The 26703-nt window shown below is 38.6% G+C and overlaps 1 protein-coding gene across 1 annotated transcript; it reads right to left on the bottom strand.

Annotated features, from left to right (window-relative positions):
* Positions 1 to 173: 173 nt before the first annotated feature.
* Positions 174 to 26110, bottom strand: LOC141911493 (pecanex-like protein 1). Its single transcript, XM_074802503.1, has 38 exons — positions 25860 to 26110; positions 25301 to 25512; positions 24282 to 24493; positions 23688 to 23783; positions 23239 to 23301; positions 22790 to 22944; positions 20748 to 22194; positions 19902 to 20105; positions 19115 to 19258; positions 17806 to 17859; positions 16828 to 16981; positions 16188 to 16375; positions 14653 to 14767; positions 12922 to 13254; positions 12218 to 12371; positions 12072 to 12104; positions 11526 to 11697; positions 11342 to 11452; positions 11154 to 11245; positions 10704 to 10970; positions 10397 to 10495; positions 9912 to 10068; positions 9691 to 9826; positions 9288 to 9465; positions 9090 to 9198; positions 8851 to 8980; positions 8002 to 8276; positions 7841 to 7900; positions 7241 to 7434; positions 6685 to 6915; positions 6035 to 6141; positions 5789 to 5936; positions 5395 to 5546; positions 4989 to 5067; positions 4627 to 4901; positions 4189 to 4340; positions 3803 to 3993; positions 174 to 3280 (listed from the first exon to the last, which is right to left on the bottom strand). The coding sequence occupies exons 1-38, from the start codon at positions 26010 to 26012 to the stop codon at positions 2999 to 3001; spliced, it is 7314 nt and encodes a 2437-aa protein (XP_074658604.1). The 5' UTR covers positions 26013 to 26110; the 3' UTR covers positions 174 to 2998.
* Between the last annotated feature and the right edge of the window lie 593 nt (positions 26111 to 26703).

Here is a 26703-nt window from a genome sequence, read left to right on the forward strand (position 1 = left end):
TTGATCATGGGGCTCGTATCAAGTCGTTTGACGGATTATCGCTTATGCACTAAAAAGCTAAAGTTTGATGGCCCACTCTTTAAGGAGTTACCCGAGGAGCGAAAGCGAAATTCCACAACGATCAATAAACAAAACTGCGTAGAATAAACGCTGATTTTTATTGTGAATGGCACCCTTTTAATGACAAAAACAAACTTCGCATAGATCATTCATAAAAATAAAAAAACAATTTTCACATATATACATTCTATAATTGTACACGAGTGCTGAAGAGTACAGGAACCTAACAGAATTAGAATATTAACATCTGTCCACGCAAACGAATTGACTATATTATTAGTTGTCAGTTTATCAAATACATACAAAAAATGCATCCACTACAAAACACTAGTTTTGACAAGAATTTTGTCCATTCATCCGTATTTGCAACAACTAGCTAAAGATATGTTGGTAAATATCGATTGAGCATACATATGATTATTCGTGTATGAAGAACAATGCAACTGCAAATGATTCATTGTTAAGAGTTATCCTTAATTTCCCCTGGTCTTGGAGTCTTATTACACTGAAAATGTCTTTCAGTACTCTCACAGTAGGTAATCTTTTACAATGGAACTTTATAGATTACAAATTGTATATTTAGATACTACAGTGACAAACATCGCACCAGGCCCTCATAGCTGGTTGAAAGTAGTTGTTCATTTTTCTCATTTGGGGCAAAATTTTGGTCCGCTTTTTCATTTAATCTAATAATACATATTCCACCGCTATACGTGTCTATACTTGCATCGATATGCGAATATGAAGATTTGAAAAGAACAAAGATGGATGAAAGGCGATAACAGTGAAATGAAGAACAGGCATCGACAGCACAAAGATTGACAACTTTTAAGACAGTGCTTTAACACGTTAGCCATCGGCTTGATAATACGGTGCCGCCCCCAATTGCCACACAAATGTACTAGTAGGTTGGCACTGGCGCTGTTATATAGTCAGACTTTGCTAGAAATTGACTAATGAGCATCGAGAATGAAACCGAGTTTGTTCACATTGTCAGCCAATAAGGAACTGTGTCATTCCCGTATGCCAGAGTGCAAATCTGACTGTTAATAGGAAGAATCAGCTACGAATATATCTTTAGTGGCACCAGTGAGAGAACCAGAAGTACGAGTATATTCATAGCCGACAAGGAACGTGTCAAAGAGACCATGGCAACGAAAGTTATCTTTTACCACGAAACTGGTTAAGGATTGCGCGCAAGGAACCACTACTGCTTAGTGCCTTTAACTCAATACATGTATTACTTTTACGCATCATAAATTGACCCAAATAAAGTATTGGCTTTTACACTTTTCTACGTTTATGCACGGCCCTATCATTTTTCAACCTTAGAGCAATCGGTATCTGTATTCTTCGGGAAAAATCTACTGAGTTAAATTTGTTACACCGAATTTGAAATTACCGCTAGTAGTTTTAAAATTACGTACGTTATGACAATTATATTATTTGTGAATATAAAATACGAATGAAATCAACAAAATAATCGCTAAGATTTGGAAAACAAACTTTAAATAAGCTCGAGAGACTTTCGATGAACCTCTCTGAGGACTGAGGAAATCTTTTCACAACTAATTACTCATAATATATAAGATCATTCATCCTGGATAATCTGTGACTAGTCCCTAAACTACAGAGATTAATTAATGTATACATAAAGCAAATGCTATCATCATCACAGTTTAAATGAATACATTCTCACATGTTTTAACTCCAAAAAAAACAATTTCTTATTCTGATATAATATATCTACCCCATCGGTTGAACTACTATTGTGAGCAGGTTTACGACTGATGTTGTATATTATCACAAGAAAATTTCTAACCAAAGACCGGAAAAAATAAATTATTGTCAAGTTAGCGTCGTTCATCTTATTCATTGGTTAATAACCAATCCCATAATCGTGTTGCTGCCGGAGCATACAAAACCAAGTTACAAATGGGTGCCAATAGGTATGTTTCATAGGTACTGGTACAGGTAAAACCTCCCTTAGTGAACACGTTTTGTTTATTACCACGCGTGTTCTCAATAGAGGTTTTACTGTACATTTACTGTACACTGTACACACTTTTGTCAGTGCTTCGTTTTTCATTTTGACAACTGGTGACACGGCAATTTCGAAATGGTAATGATATCCGCAATAATCTGCTTATCAAATCTCATATCTACGGATTTATTAGTAATTGAAAAAACAAAGTCAAAAGCGACTGAAATGTGCAGCTTTGCGCGCTTATCTTTACAATAAAAGGGAGAGAAAACTTTACCATGGGCCACATACACACTTGAATCTAGTTGGAGAAAATACACACTACACAGGCTGCCAACTTTGTCATGTCTATATCCAAACTTCATAGGAGGCTTGCATTAAAAATTTTCATTAAATATCCTAAGTAGTCATGAAATTATTCGTAACTCAATTTATTCATTTAACTATAATCACGACCAACTAGCTATTACTGATTAATTCATACTTGTATATCTTCGCAATTACAACATACTTTATATACTTTGATGCTTATATACATATGCATATAAACATTCTTTTTGTTTATCTATCGGCACCAATTATAGCCGCGATCGCACGGTCATGCCAAATTTAGCTCCGGCCGAACAGGCACAGGCCTAATTAGCACCCGTGTGAACAGTTGTTCCGGGCCAAATTCGGCACAGGCCAATAACGCTCGTGTGATCGCGGTTGTAATAAGGGATTATTCTATAACGTGTTGCAAAATTGTCTATTGGAAATCCCCCTTCCCTTGTCATCAAATATAAATGGCTAAATTTCTAACCCTACCCCTAATCGTATCATATATAGTAAATGAACGACCTCGAATCTAAATAAATAAAGCGCGCCGTATTATTCCTATAACTCGACGCGACAAAACTCAATCACAGATGCTTTTTGTTTTCGTTTTCCGTCTTTCATCGTCTCGAATTGTCATCAAAGTACGGCTCCTATATCTTGTACTCCCGCTTCGGCAATCGGAACGTATTTATCTCCGATTTGTAGCAGCAAGATTGTGCGGTCCACGTGCGACCTGCGAACCTGTTCTCGATGACACGGCATCCACCGATGCACCACCGTCCCGTCCATACCTTTTTCCGGCACCCATCCCGACCACGAATTTTTGCCGCCTTTCAGACGCCAGTCGTCGTTCGGCCACATTACGTCGATGCGTCGCCCGAGGTTTATGTTGTCGTACACCTGACTAGGATCAACAATCTAGCGACAGAAATTTAAATGAAAAATCATTAATAACGAGGAAATCAACGCTACATAGAGTAAATTAAACTAGTAACTCTTTAGCTAACTCGAGATTTGAGTTACCGTTATATTTCTCGACCCAAAACGAAAGTTGATCCATCCTCCCCCCACAGGGATTCGAACCTGATGGTATCGAGACTCGCTACTGTACCGCAAACCTGCCTGACAAGCCAGAGTGCGCAGCTACATGCGCAGCCTAGATGATGTCACTGTAAGCCAATCAGAATTCCTGTTTTATTTTAGCCTGGGTTTTTCCAGTTATAGTTTATCTGTGAAATTTGTCTCAGCAATTATACAACAGGCAATCTGATTGGTGCTGCAAGTTTTCTTGCGGCAACCCTGCGCATGTACCTATGCATCTGGTCTAGTGTGATAGGGTTTCCTGCCGTGACCGAGTCCAGTGATGCCATCAGGTTCGAATCCTAGGCAAGGGGGGATGGATCGACTCTTTTTCTGTTATTCAAACTGAATAGCAATTACCTGCATTCTCTGAGTAACAGTCTCTTTGACGCCTTCCGATAGTAAACCGGCTAGACTTACGAACGCAGCGCTAGGTTTCGATGCCGAACTCGACGATGAATGGACACTTCCTCGATTACCGCCAATATTAGGATGATTAGGGTCTATTATGGTGGGAGTATTAGCTGATCCCGACAATGCTCTCCTTAAACCTAAAGAAAATTTTATATATGAATATAATTACTGGACACCACGTCTATTTGGGAAGTGGTCTGAAATGCTTGAAAATCTGGCAATTTCAATATTCCCTGCCCCCGGAGAACATATAAAGTAAGCAATACCTTGAATCTTGCCACTATCATAGAGCATATCATAAGCTCAAGGTCAAGGGATCGATGCTTAGTTACCTGGAGTTCCTGGTCTTTGTGGAGTCGTGTTAATTTGTGTACTGCCAGCACCGGTAGCTGTACTACCTGTATTATTAGTGCACCCTATGAAGCTATCATCCACAACCACAGATCCGCTACTAGTACAACTTGCTCCACATCTTAAACGAATTCTGCAAAATAGTATCATCAATTATGTTAATAGCAAATAAGTTATGATCTAATTCAATTTAAAGGCAAATTTTTGCAGGCCTTTCTTGAGTCAAGGATTGCCGCCATTAAAGTATGGTCACATCAAATTAGTTAAATCTAACTTTAATTTGTAAAATCACTAAAGCAATTTGATGATGTCAATGGTGAATTGATGGGGAAGCCATTTTTTCTGGAAATGTGTAATTTCATGGGATATCAGTAATGGATTTATGGATACATCTTTTTGGAAAGTAATAAAATGCCTACCGATGCCACATACTGCGAAGTCCATTCTTTACTCTATTAAGACTGAATTCTGAGCCAATTATACTAGATATTTGCGAATTCGTTCCCGAATATGACGTCGTCAGTGGTGATACGTATATCGGATAACCAATAGGCTGATCACACGACGAATTTATCATATTACGTAGAGCCTGTTTGGCGTTCTGAATGCTTCCACGTTCCGGGTTTCTGTTGCGGAGAAAAACCAGTTCCTGCTGTTGACCGGCCCAAAGACCTCGTACGCATTCTCTGTTCACCTGAAAGCGAAAAATTAGGCCTTTATTTCTAACAAGCTCTTACTTGCTTCGAAAAATTCATTTCAGCAGAAGAATCGAAGTCCATACCTTGATAATTCGAAAGACTAAATAACGTTTATTCAACATGATTATCTTATATTCATCTGAGCCTTCATCAAAAACGTGCCTGAATTTGAATAATACATAAGATAGATTATCAAAGGACAAGTGTAATTTTGAATCTGCTGACTAATTAATACCGGAAAGTGTTGGAGATAATTTGAAAATTTTAAGAATTCCACCTCAATGTGTTGAATAATGAGCACACCGCTATAATGCGTCGACACTGCAGTGTAGACGCACTGAAAGGGTTAGTTAATACATATAAATCAAATTCTCTTTCTTCAGTTCATTAGATATTATTTCAACTCACAAGGCATGTGCTAACCATTAATCGTGAAACTGAATAAAAGCAAACAACATGATTTAGAAAATTATAGCAATAGAAACTCACCGCAACGCGAGTAATGAAGGAGAATTCGACAGGACTGCATTTCTCCAGGTGGGATCAGCTTCGTGTGATATAACTAGAGTTTGTTCATAATACGTGATAGCATCGTACAAGGCTCTATCATCTTCATACTCATCCATGCATAGAAAATGATCCTGTCAAGTGTAAATAGCATAACTAAAAGAAGAACTTTCAAAATGTATCAGAAGAGATGTAATAAGCCCATGATGAATTTCCACCAAAATCGAATCTGGCAATAACGGACAATGGTAACAACTTGTACATAAACATCTACCAGGGCACCCAGTTTTCTTTTCAAATTTGACTCTAGACACTAAATATAGAATTATAGCCCCAAAATGTGGAACTGGCCCCAACGTTGTAATCGTTTACAGACCTGATGAAGTTTCAGAGACATCCTGACACCGGGTGCTACGACTCTTCTCAACAATTCCATATCACAGAACACCCATTCATCTCTTTCCGACGTTATGCGGAAATCACCTTTGAACAACGCGTGTAGACCGTACAAGAAATAGTCGACGCTGAAAATTTACGAAAAAAATAAATATTGGTAAACATCGAGTGAAAAATGTGAAGTACGCTGTCGTCTGGATGGATATGATACTGGTGACGTACATACCTAGCAAATGGATTCAGATGAGCAGCCGTACTGAGCACTCTGCGGCCTAAAAGAGCTAGACCAAAACAAAGCGATACCAGAATGGAATCTATATCTGCGTCTACAGCCTGCGATCATACAAAAAAATAAAACCACATCAGGGCTAAGCTAACAAACCAATCTTACTAAAGAATATACCAGTAAATACATATATAGTCTTCATCAGACCGCAAATTCATTAACTCTTTGCCTGCCGCAACTATTTTCTAAGGAATTGCCAGGATTTCCTTGTTTTTCAGAAATTTATAAAATTAAAACTGAAATAGATATTTGCATCAAATAGGTCTTATTCTGTTCATCTGGTCTTGCTTTTTCATGTCAAATTAGTAGCATTTTTGCAAGAAATATGGACTCTCAGGCGTTTTGAGCCCCCATTTCAACAGATGGATATCAATAACACACTGCATAGAATGACTGACAATATTCTGCTTTAGTAGTTCAGGGCATTAAACTAACTGGTGTTGGCGTTGTGACGTGTGATTAAATCGCCATTCATCGTTAGAGCTAAGTCAATCGTACCAGTAGTTTTGGCAGGATAATGATGGGAAATTTTGGTTGTACCAGTACGTGCTTGGCAGGCAAAGAGTTTTTAAAAAGTATAGTCTCCTTACCGTCTCTCTCCTGGACACGCAATAATGGATCCAGTCTAGATTTATGTTACAGAAACTCTGCCTCGACACTCCCGACAGCCGAGAGTCATAATCCTCATCGACGTGTACGTTGAACGTAGGATCGACATCCGCGTATGATTTATCGGACAGATGCTTTAAAGACTCTTTGATCAAATCGCTCTCAAGCCATTCTTCTAGTTTAGGAGATCGAACCGTGTAATAGATGATACTCTGAAATACACGAAATAGACTATTTTTCATATGTCGAACATTTCATCAGTTCCCAAGTGGGCATGGAGTCCCAGCAACCATAATCTAATATGCTTATCTAGTTGCTGATCCTAATGAGAGCAGAATAGAGTTTCTCAGTCAGTCTCAACTCAAGCAATTGGAAAATTGAAACCAAAACTTACCGGTACTTAATAGGCTAATTATTATGATTCTGAACAGGAAAACTGGTAAAATTTATTTCAGATAACTTGTACTGCTACCAATTCAACGTAAATCTATTTTTGGTAATTCAGACATTTTTTCGTAAGATCGACACAATACTCACTTTGACATAATAAGTGATAAGTACTTTGCGCAGATCAAATACTTGGAACATTGACGCAGCGCTGTTGTCGGATATAGAATAACCTTCTAGTATGTAGTCGGTGCCCAGCACCTCCCACGATAGCCAACGCTGGTTAAAACTCGCGTTCAATGACAGAAAATGAGGTATGTGTCCCGGTTCGCAGCAACACAAACCTGAAACAAGTCATTTCAAGAATATAGTGCATCAGGTAGTATTAGTAGTCGAATATTCTAATCCATGCAAACTGTAGTTAAATGAAGAAGTCTCACAATTCGAATCTTATAAAACGGTATCTTGTGGTTACTTAAGTATCCATTGTTGTTTTTATTGCCAGTTCTGTTTGTTCTAGTTCTTACTCATAGCTTCTGTTAATGTTCTGTTAGTTTATATGCTATGTTACTTCCGTTTCTGGTCATTCCACCTGATGATGGCTTTTAGTCTATAGCTGAAACGTTGCGGTTTCATTTTGATAAATTCTATCGTTTAAAATTCGAATTGCGGGACTTCTTCATTTAGGTACGAGTGTATTCCAATAAAATGGCAAATAAGATGAAGATTTGACTAAAGAATCAATCCTACCATCATCTTCATCCATGTCTAATGTAATTGCTTCTACTTCTCTTTGTTGACAGTAAGTACCTAGTATATGAATGATTTAAAAATAACATGAAAACACTCTAGGAGGTACCGATACATATTTCACTCAATAATTACGAAATAAATTTTTTTCAAATGCCTACCCCTGAACTCCAATCCCCTGAGTTGAAACGTTACTAATCCGTTACCCATCTCGATGATGTGCACCAGTGCGTTCAGTTTGTCGGACGCCATGATGAAACAGTCACCCTGCGATGTATTGCCCCAACGACCCAACATTATATCGCCGCACAAGCTGTGCTGCAACGAACGCGTCAAATGCTCGTAGAATATCGAATTCAAATTGTTGTCGTCGGCCCCGGGATTTCTCTCTAATTGAGTAGCTAAACGAGTATTCGTACTGTCGACTCTTTTGGTACTGAAATTCAACAAAATATGTGCATCCGTAAGAATACATGGCTAATGAAAATGAACTACGAGTGCAATAAACTAATTCCGACTATTGATTGCGAATTGATAGCTTGTTTCTCATTTCTGCTGAGCTTATAAGTTGACCGGCCGGCCGCCTACATACCCTATATATTTCTTTTTCTAAAATCATGATCAAGCTGACCATAACAAACCCCGCAGCTATAGAAATGAACTGATTACAAATCTTATTGATTAGGAGAAACCAGCAATCATTTCTTTAACCTTAATGTCTATAGTTATTGAAGTGTAGACTTGCACCGTGTCCTTCATCTGATATCTCATACAAATTTCTATGTCAATATTGATAATGAAAATCCATTGTAAGATTCATATCTGATGAAAATAGATATATCTATGATACTTTCGCAGAGGGATGCGAGGGGTAAAAGATGATTGATCTCACAGGCATTCTCTACTAGATCCATGGAATCTGTAGCAGTTGAGTTGTTAATCAATCGCGGTTCTTGTTTCGAAGACCAACAGCGCGCGATGCGTTACAAAACAAATCGAAAATTACTCACTTGTAATCTTTTTCCCAGAACTTCACCGGTCGCACGTAAGATGTGATGAATATCGCACTGCCCAAAAACGGATTCAGAGGCGTTGAAAAAAATGCCGATACAGCAGCTTGCAAAAACAACATGGCAGAATCTAGTTCACGGTTAAGAAAACCAAACATTCGATGTCCGAATGAATGGAAAATTGTCTGAATTTTGACTGAAGTCAGCTGTGGTCAAGCAGCGTAATGATAAAAGGATACGTGGTACACTGAATGGTTGTGCAAATGCATGAAACGCTGAGCCCCATGTTATTTGCCATGGAGCGATATACGTTATGATGAATTGCACCTTCAACACAAAATCATAAAACTGTAATAGAAGAGAACATATGGCATTAAAAAAAGTCGCAAAACACTCCTGCATTTCGTTCAAAATTAAACGGCTTTCATTTCCGGTACCTTATGCATAAGAATGGACATGAAGAAATAATCGACGAGGAATGTTTCAGTTGAGACTGGGAAATCATATTTGAAGAAGAACGTCGTGAAAATCAACGTTAAATGCTGTCGCGGCGTATCAGAAAAGGCACTGCGTAATAACTTCATACTACACACTATTACAACTGCACAACCAGGCCTTCAAAATAACATCATTCAGCATATCAATGTCCGCTAAGTATTAATTAACAAAACCCACAGTCGATGATTTTAAAACTTATTGTCTGACAGTTTCGAAGCTTTTATCTAAACATTATCACCAGAAAAACGAAAATTTGTTATTAACTCTCTGAAATGCTGAGATCGATTCAGTCTACCAGCCAGTCAAGTATGTATAAGCTACAGACATACTGGCTATACCTACATCATTCCGAATTTGTCCACTATAGGACGAGCCGAACTCGTTAAGGCACACAAAAAAACGACAGGATAAAGCGCATTGCGTTCAAGAAATCGTAACCACACGTACATCTTTTCAAACCACATCACTTTGGCAGGATCTGAAAATTTCGAACGCAATTGTCATGTACACGCGACTGCAATTTCAGTAAAACTCAAGTTCAGATGAAGAAAATGTAAGCAAACCTTTGAATTCAGTTTCGTACTTGTCATGTTGCTCGCTTTTCAGTAATGGATGTGAACAACACAACCACGGCATTTCTTTCCTCAGCTGAGGTAGAATATAGTGGATGACGAAGCCAATTCCACCCGCCAAATAATACAAAACACTGCTTAATGTTGGCTGCAAATACATGTAAATATACATTTTAGTAGCTCGTGCTACAAAGAACTTTGAATAAATTTTGATCGTGAATAACAATGTTGTTAGATGCAACAGTTGAGAGGTTTAAGCTATCATTCCATCACATACAGCTATTGTTTATCGGCTTAATTGATTGACCCATCATTGGAAATGAAAATTTCCAATTTGCCAGATTGTTACACTTGTAGAGCGATGGACATAAAAAGGCATTTTGTACTAGTAAAGTCAGGACTTAAGCCTCTCTTGAAGTTGTTGTGAAAAAGAAAACCGCTCGAATCAATAACGTTTAAGTTTTCCTCTAGCATACCTTCAACACTGGACTAGTAAAAGCTGTACTGACATGAACAGCAAATGTTAACACACCGGCAAAACAACAAACGATTAAATCTGACCTCATACGCTCATACTGAAAAAAAACAAATAACATTACAGAGATATCTTAATTCATCCGAGCAGATTGATATTCTCATGATAGTTCCAGACTGTATTCACTAATACGGTCAAGATTTTCTTGCGTCCGGTATTAGGGTCTTCATACAAAAAATTCTTGATTATTACACTCATTTATAAGTATGAAATTTTCATTAAAAGAAGTATTTCTGGTCAAGACTTACCACGGACTTGCGTAATTTCTCGGGCAACGGATCGCCGTTATCTTCATCCTCCTCTTCCACGGTAACGGTCGATTTCACTTCATCGTCGTCGCTTTTCTTCGATTCTTCTGCCGGTTTCTTCCGCGTTTTCGGTTTGGCACAATTCAATTTGTGAGTCACTAGGCTCCACAGGACCGTCGGATCGCTGGCACTCCGACTTAACGTATACGACATAGACACTAATAGACCGCAATATACAGAAAATAGCACATGCTGGGGATCCTTTTCCTAAAGTAAAAGAACAGAAAATTAAGTTATTTACTTACTTTCCATCTCATCGTATTAAGGAATAATCAGCGAAAGCAAACTATTTCTGAAACACACACAGATCACAGATTGTCGAAAACTTAACATTTATTAAGAAGAAAATTCATTTCACCAAAGTGGTAATGGCGTAAACACTTTACGTACCCTGAGCCCAGCGTAACAAAATCCGAACAAGAATGCGACAGCCAATATGCTACGAACTACGCTGTACACAGCTGCCAGGAGACAAGTAGTTGCTGAAATAATGAGAAACAAGCGAGCATAAATCCACACAACGATTAATAGTTTTCCTGACAATTAAATCGGGCAACCGATCGAGATATAAAAATTACCATTTCCTCCGAAGACGTGAATATCTATTTGTTCTAGAAGGTACATCAAGAATGTGTTGATCTGAGGTAACAACCCAACAGTGAATAGAATAGGAAAACACAGCAGCAATACTGAAAATAAACACGCTGCTCGTGATTACGATCGAAACGTTAAACGCGCGCTTTCACATTTGTTTATACGCACCTATCATCGTGTCCCGAGCATAAGTGATAATACCATAGCTGGAAAATGCCATGCTGTATAGTGTGAAATCAGTACGCGTAATCTTGTTGGCCCATAAATCCAGTAACAAAATCAAACCACCACACGTACAGAAATAAAATGGACGGCTAAATGCTATAATGTGATTGTATCCCTGAAAAAAAAAACAGAAAACAAACTGAAAAATTTTGAGATTCGTAAAAAGGGTCCATTTAGAATCAGTAAGATCACATTATCTGAGATGAAACAATAAACCCGAAATCCCACTAATGTTGAATGACTAAAAAGTTTATTCAAAATACTAGAAATATTTCGAGTGGTTCCTACCACCATGCTTCAGTAAAATGATTTTAAACTGAAGAAGGGTGGTAAGAACCACCTGAAATATTTCTAGTATTTTAAATAACCTTTTTCAAGTCATTCAACAATTGTGGGATTTTACATTTAAGGGACCATATAGTTTCAATCAATAGACAGGGCTATCATTATAACTAAAAAGAGTTCATTACCATAGAATTTGAAACTTACATGCATTGGTGAAGCTGCATCTGGTTGCACACTCTGGAAGGAAATAGTAAAAACATATCATACCACCTCATATCACAATACCTTGGCACAAGAAAAAAGAACAGATGATGTGGATTTACTCAAGATGTGCAAAATAATTCAATCACCTTTATAAGTGAATACTGACAACCCGCCATGATGAAGCAGAATACGAAAATCCAGAAATCTTTGAAGAATCCTCCCCACAGAAGAAGAATTCCTAATATTCCGACGCCTACTGCCAGTAAAATAGCGATGACATTGGCGAAGATAGTCGGATGCCTGAAAAAGAATTAGCATCATCAGCCTTAAGTCCACATCTTCTGCATATCTACGCAGTGTGTGGATTCCGCATTTTGGAGCCCGGTATTTAGAAACAACAACTCCACATGAAACATCATTGCATGGTGTTTTCAAATGGAAGGATACAATGGTACAAATAAGTTGTGTGAGCTACAACAGACACTTTGTTCGCAGATCTAAGATACAATTTACGAATTCCCTGAATTTTCCCCAATGTCATAACTCAAAATTCCCTGATTTCCAAGGAATTTCTTGCTTTAAAATGTTACAAATGAATTCATTTTTCATGAATCACTATATATAAAGAAATGCATGGTCAATAACATATCCAAATTGCCTAAGTTTTCCAGGTTTTTGCAAAATTCGTCAAATTCCACAAGTTTTCCCTGATTTGTTTCTAGATTTTTCTGATTCCCTGAGTTTTCCAGGTTTTCCAGATCAGTGACCACCCGATACTAAGAAATAACCTGCCGTAGCGACTAATAAAGATGCGTTGCATAGATAATCATACGATAAATTACATATATACCTGTCTAGAAGTGCAAGTAGGGCTAACCGGTCGAAGCGAATTTTGATGGAATGACACGGAACGAGATTGAAGTTGTAATAATGCTTCGGTTTCTTTTCGACGGCGCGGGTCGTATCGTTCGTATCGGTATCGGACGGCGATGTGTCCGACACGATGTGTCGACTGAGTCCGCTTTCCAGCAGCGCCTCGACGATGCTTCGATGCGTTCTCGACACGACGGCGCCGGGTAGCGTTATGTCGATGTCGAGCGCGTCGCGACTCTGTTGAGCAGACGGTTTCGGCGTGTCCAACACGACCGCCGAGCCACACGAATCCGACGACGACGACGTCTCCCTGAAGAAAAGCATCGATGAATAAACGAACTTGAAGAGATGAATCTTAACACGATCAGGCGCATGAAATCACGTAAAAAATTACTGTAACTAAGGCTAGAAAAATTGACACTTGCTTCTCATTTTTGCTGAGCTTAGAAATTGACCCAGCTCACTGCTTTTCTACCATATACATTACTTTTTTCAAAATCATGATCGATTTTACCATAAAACGCCCTGCACCTATAAATTCTATTGTACTTTACAAAATGACCCAAGCCGATTAGGAGAAACAAGGTATCATTTTATTCTAGCCTTACTAAGTTACTATATAATGGGTAAGAGAAAGAACATTTATTCGTTGAATTGTTTCACAATTTAAGATATCGATCAGTGGTTAAGAACTGCACAAAAAAATTTCTAGAGTCATTAGTCAACAGCCGAATCAATAAATAGTCAATGAGAAATTTTTTCTTTGAAAGAAGATTTCCGAGTGATATGTCTAATGACCTTATAATACCAGCAGATTTATTCGAGAAATTTGAAAATATTTCACGATGATCAACATTTTTCACAATCACAAGTTGAGTAACAACACACTTATTACAACAGTGCATGATTCGAACTTCAAGCATGTGTGATAGTTAAGTTTCTTACTCTTAGGATTTACCTCAATCAACTCAAATTCCACGACACCCCTCACACAAGCAATGTTATTTAAGTCACAGAGTGAACTATATGTACTTTCATTAATGTCTCAATAATTATTTCTTTCTGGTTGCAAGTTAGATTTAATTCTATAGAGACCATCAGTCCATTTTCTCTCAACATATCTCTGTTAGAATTAAGATTAACTCACAATCACGGATCAGGCTTCAGTATCTTAATATTTCATCTCATGAAATATGGGGGGGGGGGTTACCCCAGGGGCTCCTTTCCCGATAGATATGCTCAAATCAGACTTGACAGATAACTGCCATCATATACCTATCATTATGATCCTTAAATATGTTAAATGTCAGTAAATTATAAATTAGCACAAAGCCACTGACAACATTCTACTAGTAAGCACATTAAATAAAAATCGTTTGGAAATTTGCCATGGCTGGTATCAACGACCATTCTCAACTTGCCTACTTCATCTTACACTTAAGTACACATTAATTTGATACTGTAGACTAGAGACATAACGCTATGAAATACACATTGACCTTAGCCATACAATTTTGACAGGCTACCTCACAGGTTCTGCGGCGGTCGTAGATGTCATAAATATTGGATCTCTTGCCCTAGTACGCATAAATAGTAAAGGATAATATTCCAAAAAAGTGAAATCAATACAATCAAGATATCGGAAAACATTCGATAAGTAAACAAGAATATACGTCAGGGGTATAGATTTCGAATGGAAAATACGTACCATTTGTTATCTCCGAAAAACTCGGTGAGTTTTCCATTATTTCCAACCGGTTTATCCACGATTCCTTGAGCGACTCCACTGCTTTTTTCTTCAAACGTGTACGTTAACCAGTTTCCTAGAACACGCAAAGACATGAACTTCATCAAAAAGTTGTCATTTCAATACACCACTACGTGTTTTATCGATATCTTCGTGGACTGGATCATTACGAGCACGAATAGCCGGTGGTACTAGCGTTTGAAAGGAATTTATGGTAGATATGTCGAATATGACGAATCGAGCTTTCAATCAATTCTAGACAATACTTTCACTTTAAGGCCTAATCATTCATCAGGATACCTGCAGATCAGTCATTCCTGGTAATGAGTATTTCAACTATTTACAAAGGAAAAAATTGAAGAGTGTCTGTCACTTTCATATCCTTATTACTTAAGACTCCTCCTAAGTAGGTACCATTTATCTCATCAACCCTTTCAGTGCGTCTACACCACAGTGCGGTGTATAAATCGGTGATGGATTTTGCTAGTACACCGCGCTGCGGTGTATTGATGAAATTAGTAATTATAAGATGGCAGCACCTGTCAAACATAGTGAAATATTAGTAACTAGGCCTAATGATACACCGCACTGGGGTGTAGACGCATTATAGTGCTATTCCCGTTATTCAACACACTGGTGTGGAATTTTCCCAAATTTTCACATTTTCTCAAGCACTTTAGGGTATCAATTAGTCAGCACGGAAAGGGTTAAACCATTAATTCTACTAAACTGAGTTTCTAATTCGGCAACCGCCTAATAAGGTGAGAAATATACTGGTCCCAAATGTATTGATTAAGGTGGATTAAATATTTCTTGTAGGATTCTGAAAGGAGGTTTGGGCATTTTACTCAAATCAAAAGAGTTTCAAGCATCTTTAAAAACATGTTCTATTTAGAAGGAGTTTTAAAGGAATCGACGAGTCGCAAGGAGCCTGTTCATATCATCGCAAAAGAATTATCTAACCTCTTGACTACTACTGAGCCAAACCAAACCCTTGGCAAAGTTATAATATCAGTAACATACATTATACTTGAATAATATATTCATGGATTGGATCAGCAAAAGCATGAATACATGTATGATGTGGTAATAGCTTGAAATAAATTCATCCGTGAATGTAATCCAATAAAGTTAGACTTTGAACATTGAAAAATACAAGATTTTTGCAAAAACATTCAAAATGTAACTTTATTAGGTGGTATTAGAGTTTGAAGGAATATTCAGGACAAACACTTTCACTCGCAATCATTCAATCATTTACAATGTATATATCAATCACAATTTCTATATCGTGAGAAAAATTATCAACCTGTTAACTACTATGAGCCAAACCAAACTCTCTTCAGAAAATAATCATTATGTATAATAATAGATACCACCTGTCCAATAAAGAACCAAAAAGTCCCGATGAACAGTTGACTAGCCACAATGATAGTGTCTTATCACGAGCCTGATTTTAAAAAGGTTTTAGGAATTTCTGAAGCAAAACTGCTTACCAAACTCATCTTGAAAACAATGAACAGCGCCCTCAGTTGTATCGTCGTGATTTGACGCCAGGTGCCGACGATCCGCAGAACTGGCGAGTATCGTCTTGATCGCGTTAGTCGGCGGTGCGCCGTCATTTTGCGACGTTTTCGAATCATTGCTTTCGATGCTTCTTATACTTGACTGGTGCCGCACCTTCCTGTATAAACGACAACATTTTTTCAATAGTCAGAAACTGATGAACCCGTCGATAAACCAGTAGACAGACGAACACGAGTCGAATCAAAGGAACAGATGCGGATATAGCTTCTCTCCAGGAGGAGCCCCTCAGACAGTTTTCTTTTATAAATTCCAAATCTTCGAACTGAACGTTGCAACTGTAATAGCTTTCTAGATTTCTTTCGTAGAGAATAATTCATTGGAAAACGGCTGGAATCATCATTAGTGTTATCTCTGAATATCTTGATTTTATAGTAGTACCAAGGTAGGTGAGACTGATGGAAGAAAATAGATTTGACTAATGGCATCTGTAGATGATTTGTTGCTACGTTCATGAATTTATTTGAATGCAAATATTTTCTGTTATCAGAGCTCAGATGTCACCATCCCAAAACCTTGGCATCCAGAAACCCAAAGGAAGACGATGCTTACTTTTTATCCGTACTTAAATCCGAAGGGCCTGGATGATTATCGGGTAATAACGCGGACATTTCCGATGGATTTGATCCTGATGACTCTCCGCTGCTCGGTGTCGATACTTTTCTGCGTCGGCAGCGAATTTTTTGACGTCCGGAATCGGCTGAAGCTATCAATTATGAACATAGACACCAGTCAGTCGATCAGTTACACCATATTCTGCTAGTACTAGCAATATACAGTCAGTAGAACAGTAAGTGTTAGTTAATTTAACCCTTATCACTCTATGTTTGACTATTGCAGTGTTCAACACCCATAATACTAGGCCCAAATAATTCTGTGCCGAGAGTCTTGGTCTCTATCCCCTAGACATTAATCGCTAAATGGCGCACTGGACCATTAATTCACTAAAACAAATTTATTGTGGATTTCCAGTTGGTATGGTCAATAAGGGTCAATGATATCCAAACAGATTTTATGTTCGAACATTCTTTCCGAGATTAAAGATTGATTTGATTCAGAAAAATCATTGTCGATAATTGTTTTTATGTGAACGATATCGAAACACTCAAATTTATGAAAAATTATCGAACAAGGCATTTTGACAATTCATTTATCCATACAGAATGATGGCTTTTTGAATAAAGAAAAAGAATAAACACTAAACACAAAATTGATTTAACCTAAGATCTATCGATTTCAAAACCAGATAATTGACTAAAAAGCTTAAGCAGCGAAGAAGGTGCCTCATTCGATTAATCCATGCAAAAATGAAATGAAAACCCCCCTTAAAATCATCAAGCATGTTCCCAAAAACTAAATTGTCGAGCTATAATCAGATGGAAAGGTAGCAGAAAATACTTCGGACTAGATTCTTTATTTTTGAAGAAAAGTAAAATAATCAAAGAACGAAAGATTTGAATCAGTACTGACAGCCATTGGTCGGTTAATATAGAAGTAATGATTTTTCGACGGTATGATAATGCATATTACCAAAAATTTTCTTTTTTCTTGGAACTTTCTGAATTTTTACATCATCATCTTCATCTAGAAAAAAATACACCGCGTGTGATGTTAAAAGCAACACTGAACGTCTCGTTAGGCAAAAACAGTAGCGTGTGACTTTCTACGAATGTGTGTATACGGGTTAATAATAAAAAGGTTTTCCGCAATTCGATGGCAGTCAGATGAATTGCGATGGAAGTAACATACTCATTCCGCAGCCGGTGAGAATACAGGCAAAATTTGAAACACCGGAAAAGAGTTAGACGGATAGCTAAAAGAAGAACGTTTCCAACGTCGATCGCCATCCGAAAATAAGTGCTAATGAAAGGAAAAGAGGTAAGTTACGAAAAACCAAATGAAACAAGACAAATAAAAGAGAGAAATGGCGTAGTTAAAGACAAAGAAACCGTATGGTTAATCGGGAAACAGAAACTAACGCTGAATTTGAATAAAACTCAAAACCTGAATCGAACTGATATTAAAAAGAAAACCGAATGTGCGCGTATTACAACGTACGTCAATCACCATCGATAACTACATTAAACACAATAGCCTCATCACACACATACACGTACAAACACACAGTGATCGAACTCGGCAAAATTGGGATTAAATCCGGATTTCATGTCCGAGAGGTCCAGTTTATCAAAAAGGGCAAATCTAGAATAGACGAGATAAGTTGCTTGTTTATTAGCGATGATTCGATTCATATGAATGTGACCGTTTTTAACCAGATTCAATTTAGTTTTTCGACCTTTTTGAGAAACTGGACCAAGACAGGGTGGCCACTTACAATTCCCCGAGTTTTTCCTGATTTTCCCATGTTATAACAGAAATATCATCCAGTGAATAAGAGAAACTTTGCGGATGCATGGTCAGTAACATATGCAATATTCCCTGAGTTTTCCAGGGTTTTCTTTGCAAAATTTGTCAAATTCCCTGATTCTTTTCTAGATTTTTATGAATTCCTTTCCTGAGTTTTCCAAGTCTTTTTGCAAAATTTGTCGAATACCCTGGGGCCGCTTGCAAAGTCATGGCTTAGACTTAAGACCAGTCTAAGACCAACTTAGTTCTATTGCCAATCTTACAACTTAAGACCAGTCTTAAGATTTAAGACCCTTTTTGGACTTCAGTCACGACTGTGCAACTGGCCCCTGATTCTTTGCTAGTTTTTATGAATTTCACGAATTTCCATGTCAGTGGCCACCCTGTTAGAGGATTGGAATGGAGAATGTGCACGGATTGATAAGCTATATGAAGACGTGTATAGATTTTAACGAGCTGTAATAATACGTACTCCTCTCGACGAGTTCTTGTTTCAGTTTGCGTAGTTCGACCTCTCGTTCTTGTTGGTCGGATTTGCGTAGGATTTCGAGCAGACGTATCGTCAAATCGGTCGAATCATTCAAAGCCGGCGACGGTTCTCGTTCAGGCGTCGAATCTTAAAATGCGCAATCAAAAATTTACACTAAATTCTACACAATCTATAGATATAATTTTGGGGCTATGCATTTCATTTTATCTTTTCGTCTAACCACTAATTTAGTTGAGCCAGGGTTGACACATTTGCTGCGAGCCATGTGTATATATATCTACACACGGCTGCCAACCTCTGAAAATTAATATCAGTATCAAATTGAATTTTTTTTCAGTAATATTTCTATGAAAGAAAATGTTCAAATTAATCAGTTATCAACAATAAGACCATCGATAACATTTTTCATATTTCTGTATGCATTAAACCAATCAAATCAGTATTTCCCTTTATAGAACAGTAACAAATACTTAAATCAGGAACAGTTGGCAGCTCTGTATACATGCTGGAAGTTAACAGAATTTCGCTGGCACATGTGCTATTAGTAGGCGGTTATAAATACATTTTAAAGCACATTACAGACCTAGTAATGTGAAATTTCCTACTGAAAGTTTATGGTGACACTGTGACAATACACAGACATACATATACGTTCAACTTATCCGAACACATATTCCCGTGAAATGGGTTTTAACCTAAATCGAATATTCTGCAACCGGGCTGAATATGTCTTCCGGCATTAACGGTCAACGTTTTAAAAGGTACCTACCGAACGATTTGCGGCGGCGTTGGAATCTTTTGCCCTTATCGCGGCCATCGCTTCTATGCCGCGTCCATTTCGGAATTGCTCCTTGAGCGCGCAGTCGCGACTCGTGGTCAACGTCGCGGTACCTCTTCCTCTCCAGCGAACTTTCCTCGTTCGTTAACGTACTCGACGATTCTATCGACGGTGATCTGGTATTCGATCCCGCGGCTATGAATAATAAAACAATAAATTTAGGTAAATCATCGATCACCATTTAATATTGTTATATCTTCTCAGTATTCTAAAGCCAACATCCACTGTAAATGTGCTAAATGAAAATCAAACTATGGCAATTGCTATCTCTAGTCAATATAGACTAAGTGCTCACCATATGCTGGGATTTTAAAGCTACATTCATTGTTATAGCATATGACATCGCAGCTGCTGAAGAAGCAAGGCTTTCGATCCGTTCGAAAAACTCAGAAACTTAAGCTTAATTTTGGTGCTAATCTTCTATTTCTGGTAGGGGCAGCAGATATTTCATAAGGGGTGGCTGATTTTTGTAGGGGTAGATGTAAAAATAGATTGGGGTGGCCGCCGCTCTTAAATCTGTTGTGGAGAAGACTGGACTAACTTAGTACTAGACACGTCTCTCTGGAAAGATGTGAAATCTGAGCTCCAGTACTAGGAGGCCAATGCATATGCAGATGAAATACACAGTGGCATTCCAGTATTTTCCCTGATGGTGAAAAACTAACCCCCATTCATTATTCCATGAATGCTGCTCAGTGGGTTGACGTAATAAAAGGATTGAACTCAAATATATACATCTCACGTTTTATGGACAGGAGCAAATGAATCGGTATTTACCTGAAGAAACCGAATCACTATCGGAACCGAATAAACCATTGAGCCCTATAGAACTACCCTGCTGCGAATGCGACGCTGAACTCTGTTCGTCGCTCGATTTGTTGCTACTGAGAATCACATCCAACAGCGAACTGTTGCACGGTTTGTCTTTGACACTATTAGTAGTAGCGGCCTGAGCGACGGAAAACGGCGTAACGGGATCGGTCAACGTCTGACTAGAATCCGACTTCTCTTCGTTCTTCTTCAACATGTCCTGTATCACTCCCAATTTCCAATTGAAATTCGGATCTTCCGGCGTGCTCGTCGTACTCAAGTCCGAACACTCGCTCACGCTCGATTTTCGCGCCGAGTCCGTATTATTGTTCGCCGCGAGGGAATTCGACGCGACGACAGAGTGCGAATTCGACTGCGTTAACGCCGCGTCTAGGCCGGTCGGTCGCGCGGCCACCTCTCGACCTAACGACGGTTCGCTTTTTATCACCTTCGGATTATTATTACTAAACGACGTCGTCTTTTTCGGCTTATTCAAGTTTTGCTTGCCGCGACACGACAGTTTCGACTTGTCGCTACTCCGTTTGCCGAGTGGGGTTCGTTTGCGGTCCAATTTCCGACCTGCATTCGCAGCGCGCTCTTTACTACCGCTGCTATGCGGCGCGCTAGACGTACGGTCGGAATTGCGTTCGAGGTGCGACCGGCTTTTACGCGGTTTCGTCACGTGGCTTTTGAACGACGATACGCGATGCACCGGCACGAAGCCATCGCTTTCGGTCATCGATTCTTTCTTTTTCGGCGTGTCCGCCCGAACCGCGGCGCCGACGGGCAGGTCGGCTTTACAACACGCTATCGAACTCTTATTCAGTTCCTCGTCCGACACTTGCGCGCGAACGTTTTCGCGATTGTTATCCTTTTCCGGTTTTCGCTCGCAAGACACGGACGCGATCGGTAATGAAACTTCCAACTCGGGCGGACTAGACGATCGTCGAGTCGTAGACTCCGACGAATGTTTGCTCTGCTGAAGCGGTTCGGGTAGCTCGTAATCTTCCGATTCGGTTATACGAATATCAGCGGTAGATACGGGAACTTCCGACGTCTGTTCGTGACTCGTCGAATTCAACCGATTCTCGTCTTCGTCGCATGCGGTTTTTAGCTCTTGTATACCCTGCCGGAGTTGCTTGAGCTTATCGACGGATTTCGAGTCGTCCCAATTCGATTCGTCTGCGCCCGGCGGCGGCGATCGCTCCTCCGAAATCGATTCGCGCTTCAAATCCGGCATAGATGGTTTTTCGTTGTCGACGTCGGATTTCAGTAGTTCGACGGGTAGAGAAAGTTTGCGCGGCGAACGTAGGCGACGTCTGCGACCGTCGGTATCACCGGCGGCCTCGGTATCCAATGAACTCTTCGAACGTTTGATCGCTCTTCGGCGGCGATTTCTAAATCTAGATGGCGGCTACAAATATATATATATATATACATACATACACGTGACGTAGAACGTCGATAAACCACAATGAAATATAGAAATATTAGGCCATATAGAATAAACTGGATATGACTTTAATGAGATTTTCTATAAAAAAAGAAATACCAGAAATTAACACAGGGTCCCTACAGATCAGTTATTCCTGGACGTAAGGAGTTTTGAAGAAGAAAATGTAAAATTTTGAGCAAGTGTCTGCATTACTTTCATATCCTTACTACAGTAGACTCCCCTCCTAAATCGATACTGTTCATCTTGGTAAACCAGTAATTTGGTGATTTTGTCCTTCACACTACTTAACTCGGTGTCCAGTTTGGTAACCGCCTAATTGAGTAAAGAATTCTTGGTCCCAACTGTATCGATTTAGGCATAGTCTACTGTACAAATAAAAACATTTCCAATTGCCTATTTCTCAAAATTTAAAGGAGTTTTAAAAAGGGGTTTCAGGCATTTTGCTCAAATCAAAGGAGTTTCAACTTTCGAAAGCATTTTCCATTTAGAAGTTTTTATTAAGAAATAAATCAAGGAGCCGTAGTGACCCTGTAACAACAATCAATAAGCTCACATCTCTCTCTTGAAATACTGGTGGTGATTTCTTATTAGTCTGAGGTGATTTTTTCAGCAGCTCGTCAGTACTGTGACCTAATATTGAAATATCCGAAGGTGTAGTTTTCGGAGATGTTTCACGTTTTCTGTATCTTGGAGTATGTGGAGGAGTGTCTAAAATGTAATAACAGTACCGTACCTATCATTTATTCGAAACGTTTTAGAGCAACTCGAAATTACTGCTCAACAACTCTTATCATAATACAACGAACATCAGTAACAGACTTGAAAACCAGTTTGTTATATAAAGCTTATGGTAAGAGATAATCAAATTAATGAAATTTAATTGGATTTCCTATTTGGGATATAATCGAGCAGGCCTACAGTGCATCATTGAAACTTCTCTTCGGCAAAAAATCATTTCTCATCTCCATAAAGATATAGAATTCCATTCCATAACAAACTTACCATCGATGTTTATCACAGTATTCTTTGTTTCATCTATATCTACAACTTGTCCAGTTGAAGTACCTGCAATAGAAAAATGCATTTATTCATAGCGAGAATTTCCAGGATGATGATGAATAAAACCCACAATTGAAGAAAAACTTAAGGAGGATATCAACTCGTTTTGGCTCAAATCGATGAGTCATTTTCAGAAACATTTTTTCCCAGCTGTTATAATATAGCAAAGTTGCTATTTGATGCCTGTAGCAGTTAGAATGTAATCTACGATTACTCGATTTTGGAGGTAGAAACCTACGTAGTAATTCACTGTGGAATCTGAGTTTCTAAAAATAATAGCCAATTCAGTTATGCATCTTGTTACAAATTTTCTTCAATTGCAGGTTTATTTGTCAACTAAATTAGACAGTGACATATCGAAAATCATCCATTTTCTAGTGTATTATCAATACCTGGTTTTGGATCGATAGAAGATCTAGAAGTATTTACAATCGGTGGAATCTCTACGATGCCCGCACTGTCTTTCCTATGAACATCTACTTTAAGATCTACAAGATAAAACAAACGAAACATGCAGCCTATTATTGGTTGGCGCTTCTACGCACCAGGGGCAAATCACCGCAAAGAGAGGATGAACTAAGCAATGGTACAGCTAAGAAATAATACTCCTACTCCAAGTTACATGTTGACAATGCGACGGATGGCCATGTTATTTTCAGTATTTTTAGAGTAATATGGACATGTTTAACAGTCCATATTTTAGGCTAATCGAAAAATCTGATAATACAATAGCCGCAAGAAAATTCAGATAGTGGTGGCACCACAACTATTGACTACTGCTTGCCGAATTCACAAATGCTTCGTAAAGCCTATTTGTTTACTTACTGCCTTTTAATGTCTAACACAAGGATTAAGCAACCAACTAGGCTAAACAAGCTTTCTAAGAGAAATCTCCTTAGACATCATTATTTCAGGCATATAGTGATTGACAGCAAATCAACACGGTCGATGATCTTAATAAATGTGTAGAACGAAACTAAACTAACCATGAGTACCGGTACTTTCTTTTCTCTTGCCCTCTCGATCTCTCTCTTTTACTAGTTTATTTATGTATTCCATTGAATCAGCCGGCGTACCAGTCCATCGGTGACTGTCTCGATTATCCAGCACGGAGTTACGCGAGCTACATTCAACCGGAGGAGTCATACCCGACCGTGCCAGGTCCATTGTAGTCATCTCGATACCTTCCGAAGTTTCTCTGAAATTGGAGTGAGATCATATTATGTATGAATTGCTGTTTCTTTTCCAGATCTGTCAGTGAATGTGTTTGGTCCAGACAAATCCTGTGCAACAGAAGATACAAAAACAAATCTTGAGGGACCTTCCAGATTATAGGTAAACCAATTACTAGACTCAGGTGCATGAGCATGGAATATCTTGGATATGCTGACAAATGTACATGTATATTCTCCTAAGCCTAAAATGCTTCAATAAATTGTAAAATAGATATCAAGTCGATGGTTCATTCATAATGCACAAATTTTCTGCTCATTTTAAGATCTATCTTTGTGGTGTGTACTCCTATATTCAAGCAAAATACACCAAAAAGCAAGCAAGTAGCTGATATTAGGTACTGGCTTATTCATCGAACAAGTTTATACGAAGGGTTATAGTGTGTGTACTCAATCCCTAGAACAGAAACGGGGTTACTGACAGGAGCGAGTTTTACAATAAACCCTTAACAGTTTTCAGAATTTTGCACGGTTAATGAAAGGCAGATAAAGGTTTCAATTGTCTCTGCTTTCCATTTTCCTTTAGTTTTAAATAACTGCACAAAAGTCAAGTTTTTCAGTTATAAAAATTCCACCTACACGGAGCAAGCAATGTTCATTAGATGTCAAACACAATAGGCCTAACAGCACAGCAAGTACATACGTACAAAACTCTATGAGAATAAGTGTATTGGACTTATGTACACCGGAAATCTTTAAAGGGTTAAGGTGGATTTAAAACTATTTACTCAAATTCAAATGAATAGCGAAAAGAATTCAGATGTGGAACATACCCATGAATATCAGACTTGATTGCTCCGCTGCTTGTCTTAACACTTTTATCGTCGGACTTGTCGGCTTCGTCGTCATTATTACTGGACTCTTCGATGACCTCGCTCGTATCGAACAAATGATGCAATTTAAAGTTGATCGTTTTCAACAGAATGAACACCACACTGATCGTTACGCAATACACAGTCCACACAACTGTACTCGGAGGTAATGTCTGCCAAATATGAAAAATAGGAAAAGATCTTAGAATTTGTTCAATTTGCACCATCTGAACCCAAATGCCCAGCCCCAGATGCCAGCCTCAAACCTTTATGCTAATTACAGCCTACCCTTTTCTGCCATATCATGATGCATAACCAACTTCTATACCCTGAACCCTTATTTTCCACTGGACGAAAAAGCGGAAAAATACATCTGTCAGTTTGTACGATTATCCTGACATATAGCCTAGGTCCGCAGTCAGAATAGCCACTCCTTTGTAAATAATGCCTTGCCTAAAACAGCAGTCAGACGTTTATTGCCACAAAATATACTAACAATATGGGCGGTAGAGATTCTTACCAGGTACAATACGAACGGAAAGAGCAACAAGAACAGCCACAAATAGAGATGGAGGGTGTTGCAGAATATGCTTTGATGCGGATCGTAGAACCAGCCACCGGACAAGGACGCCCATAGGCCTTGTCTGATAATCTCCAGGGCGTGGGACACCATCTCTTCGACTTATTCAACAGCTCGATATCGCTCTATTAAATGTCATGTCAATTTTATTTTCGTCATCAGCACCAGCGGCAGCATCAGGATTACTTTCTCTTCGGCCGCCATTTTGCTACTAATCAGAAATACGACGGGCTCCATGATTTTCTCTCGGCAATTCGGCTTAATTTCGATAATTTCGATATTCGTGAAATAAATACAACAATTACCGAATACTTAAAATGGAAATATTAGAATATTGTTTACAAAATAGAACGATTTATTTACGGAGATATTTGATTTGCTGCATATGACCTGCTTATGGCTGAAGGTCGTTCGCGTTTCTCTAAGAAGTAAAATGGCGGCTTGCTGTGTTCAGTTGTTGGAGTAAGGACAAAGCTGCGTAAAATTCTCTCCAATTATGCCCCACAGCGCTAAACGAACGCAGATCGCCGAGTCTTAAAAGTTTACATACGAAGGGAAGAAGCTATTTAGGAAATACATGCGGTTAATTGCGTGAGTAAATTAGAGAAAATGACGATGAACCGAGCCGATAGTAGTACCATCACATCATCATCACTCGACATCCATCACAACTGTCAATATTTTCCTCGTTCATGTGTGTATTGAAATTTAGATTTTGTTACCGAATCGTTCGATTTATTTCACCCAGAAAATAAAAATGTTTCCTAGTACGTCCTCGTCGGAT

This window comes from Tubulanus polymorphus, chromosome 1 (genome assembly GCF_964204645.1).
Source record: "Tubulanus polymorphus chromosome 1, tnTubPoly1.2, whole genome shotgun sequence".
NCBI lineage: Eukaryota > Metazoa > Nemertea > Palaeonemertea > Tubulaniformes > Tubulanidae > Tubulanus > Tubulanus polymorphus.

Coding starts and splice junctions, on each gene's coding strand:
- LOC141911493 (XM_074802503.1), bottom strand. CDS start 26,012: ATGGTGTCCCACGCCCTGGAGATTATCAGACAAGGCCTATGGGCGTCC. Junction 11,698..12,071: donor ATGCAGCTTCACCAATGCAT/GTAAGTTTCAAA, acceptor TTTTTTTTTCAG/GGATACAATCACATTATAGC. Junction 7,435..7,840: donor AGACATGGATGAAGATGATG/GTAGGATTGATT, acceptor GACTTGTTTCAG/GTTTGTGTTGCTGCGAACCG.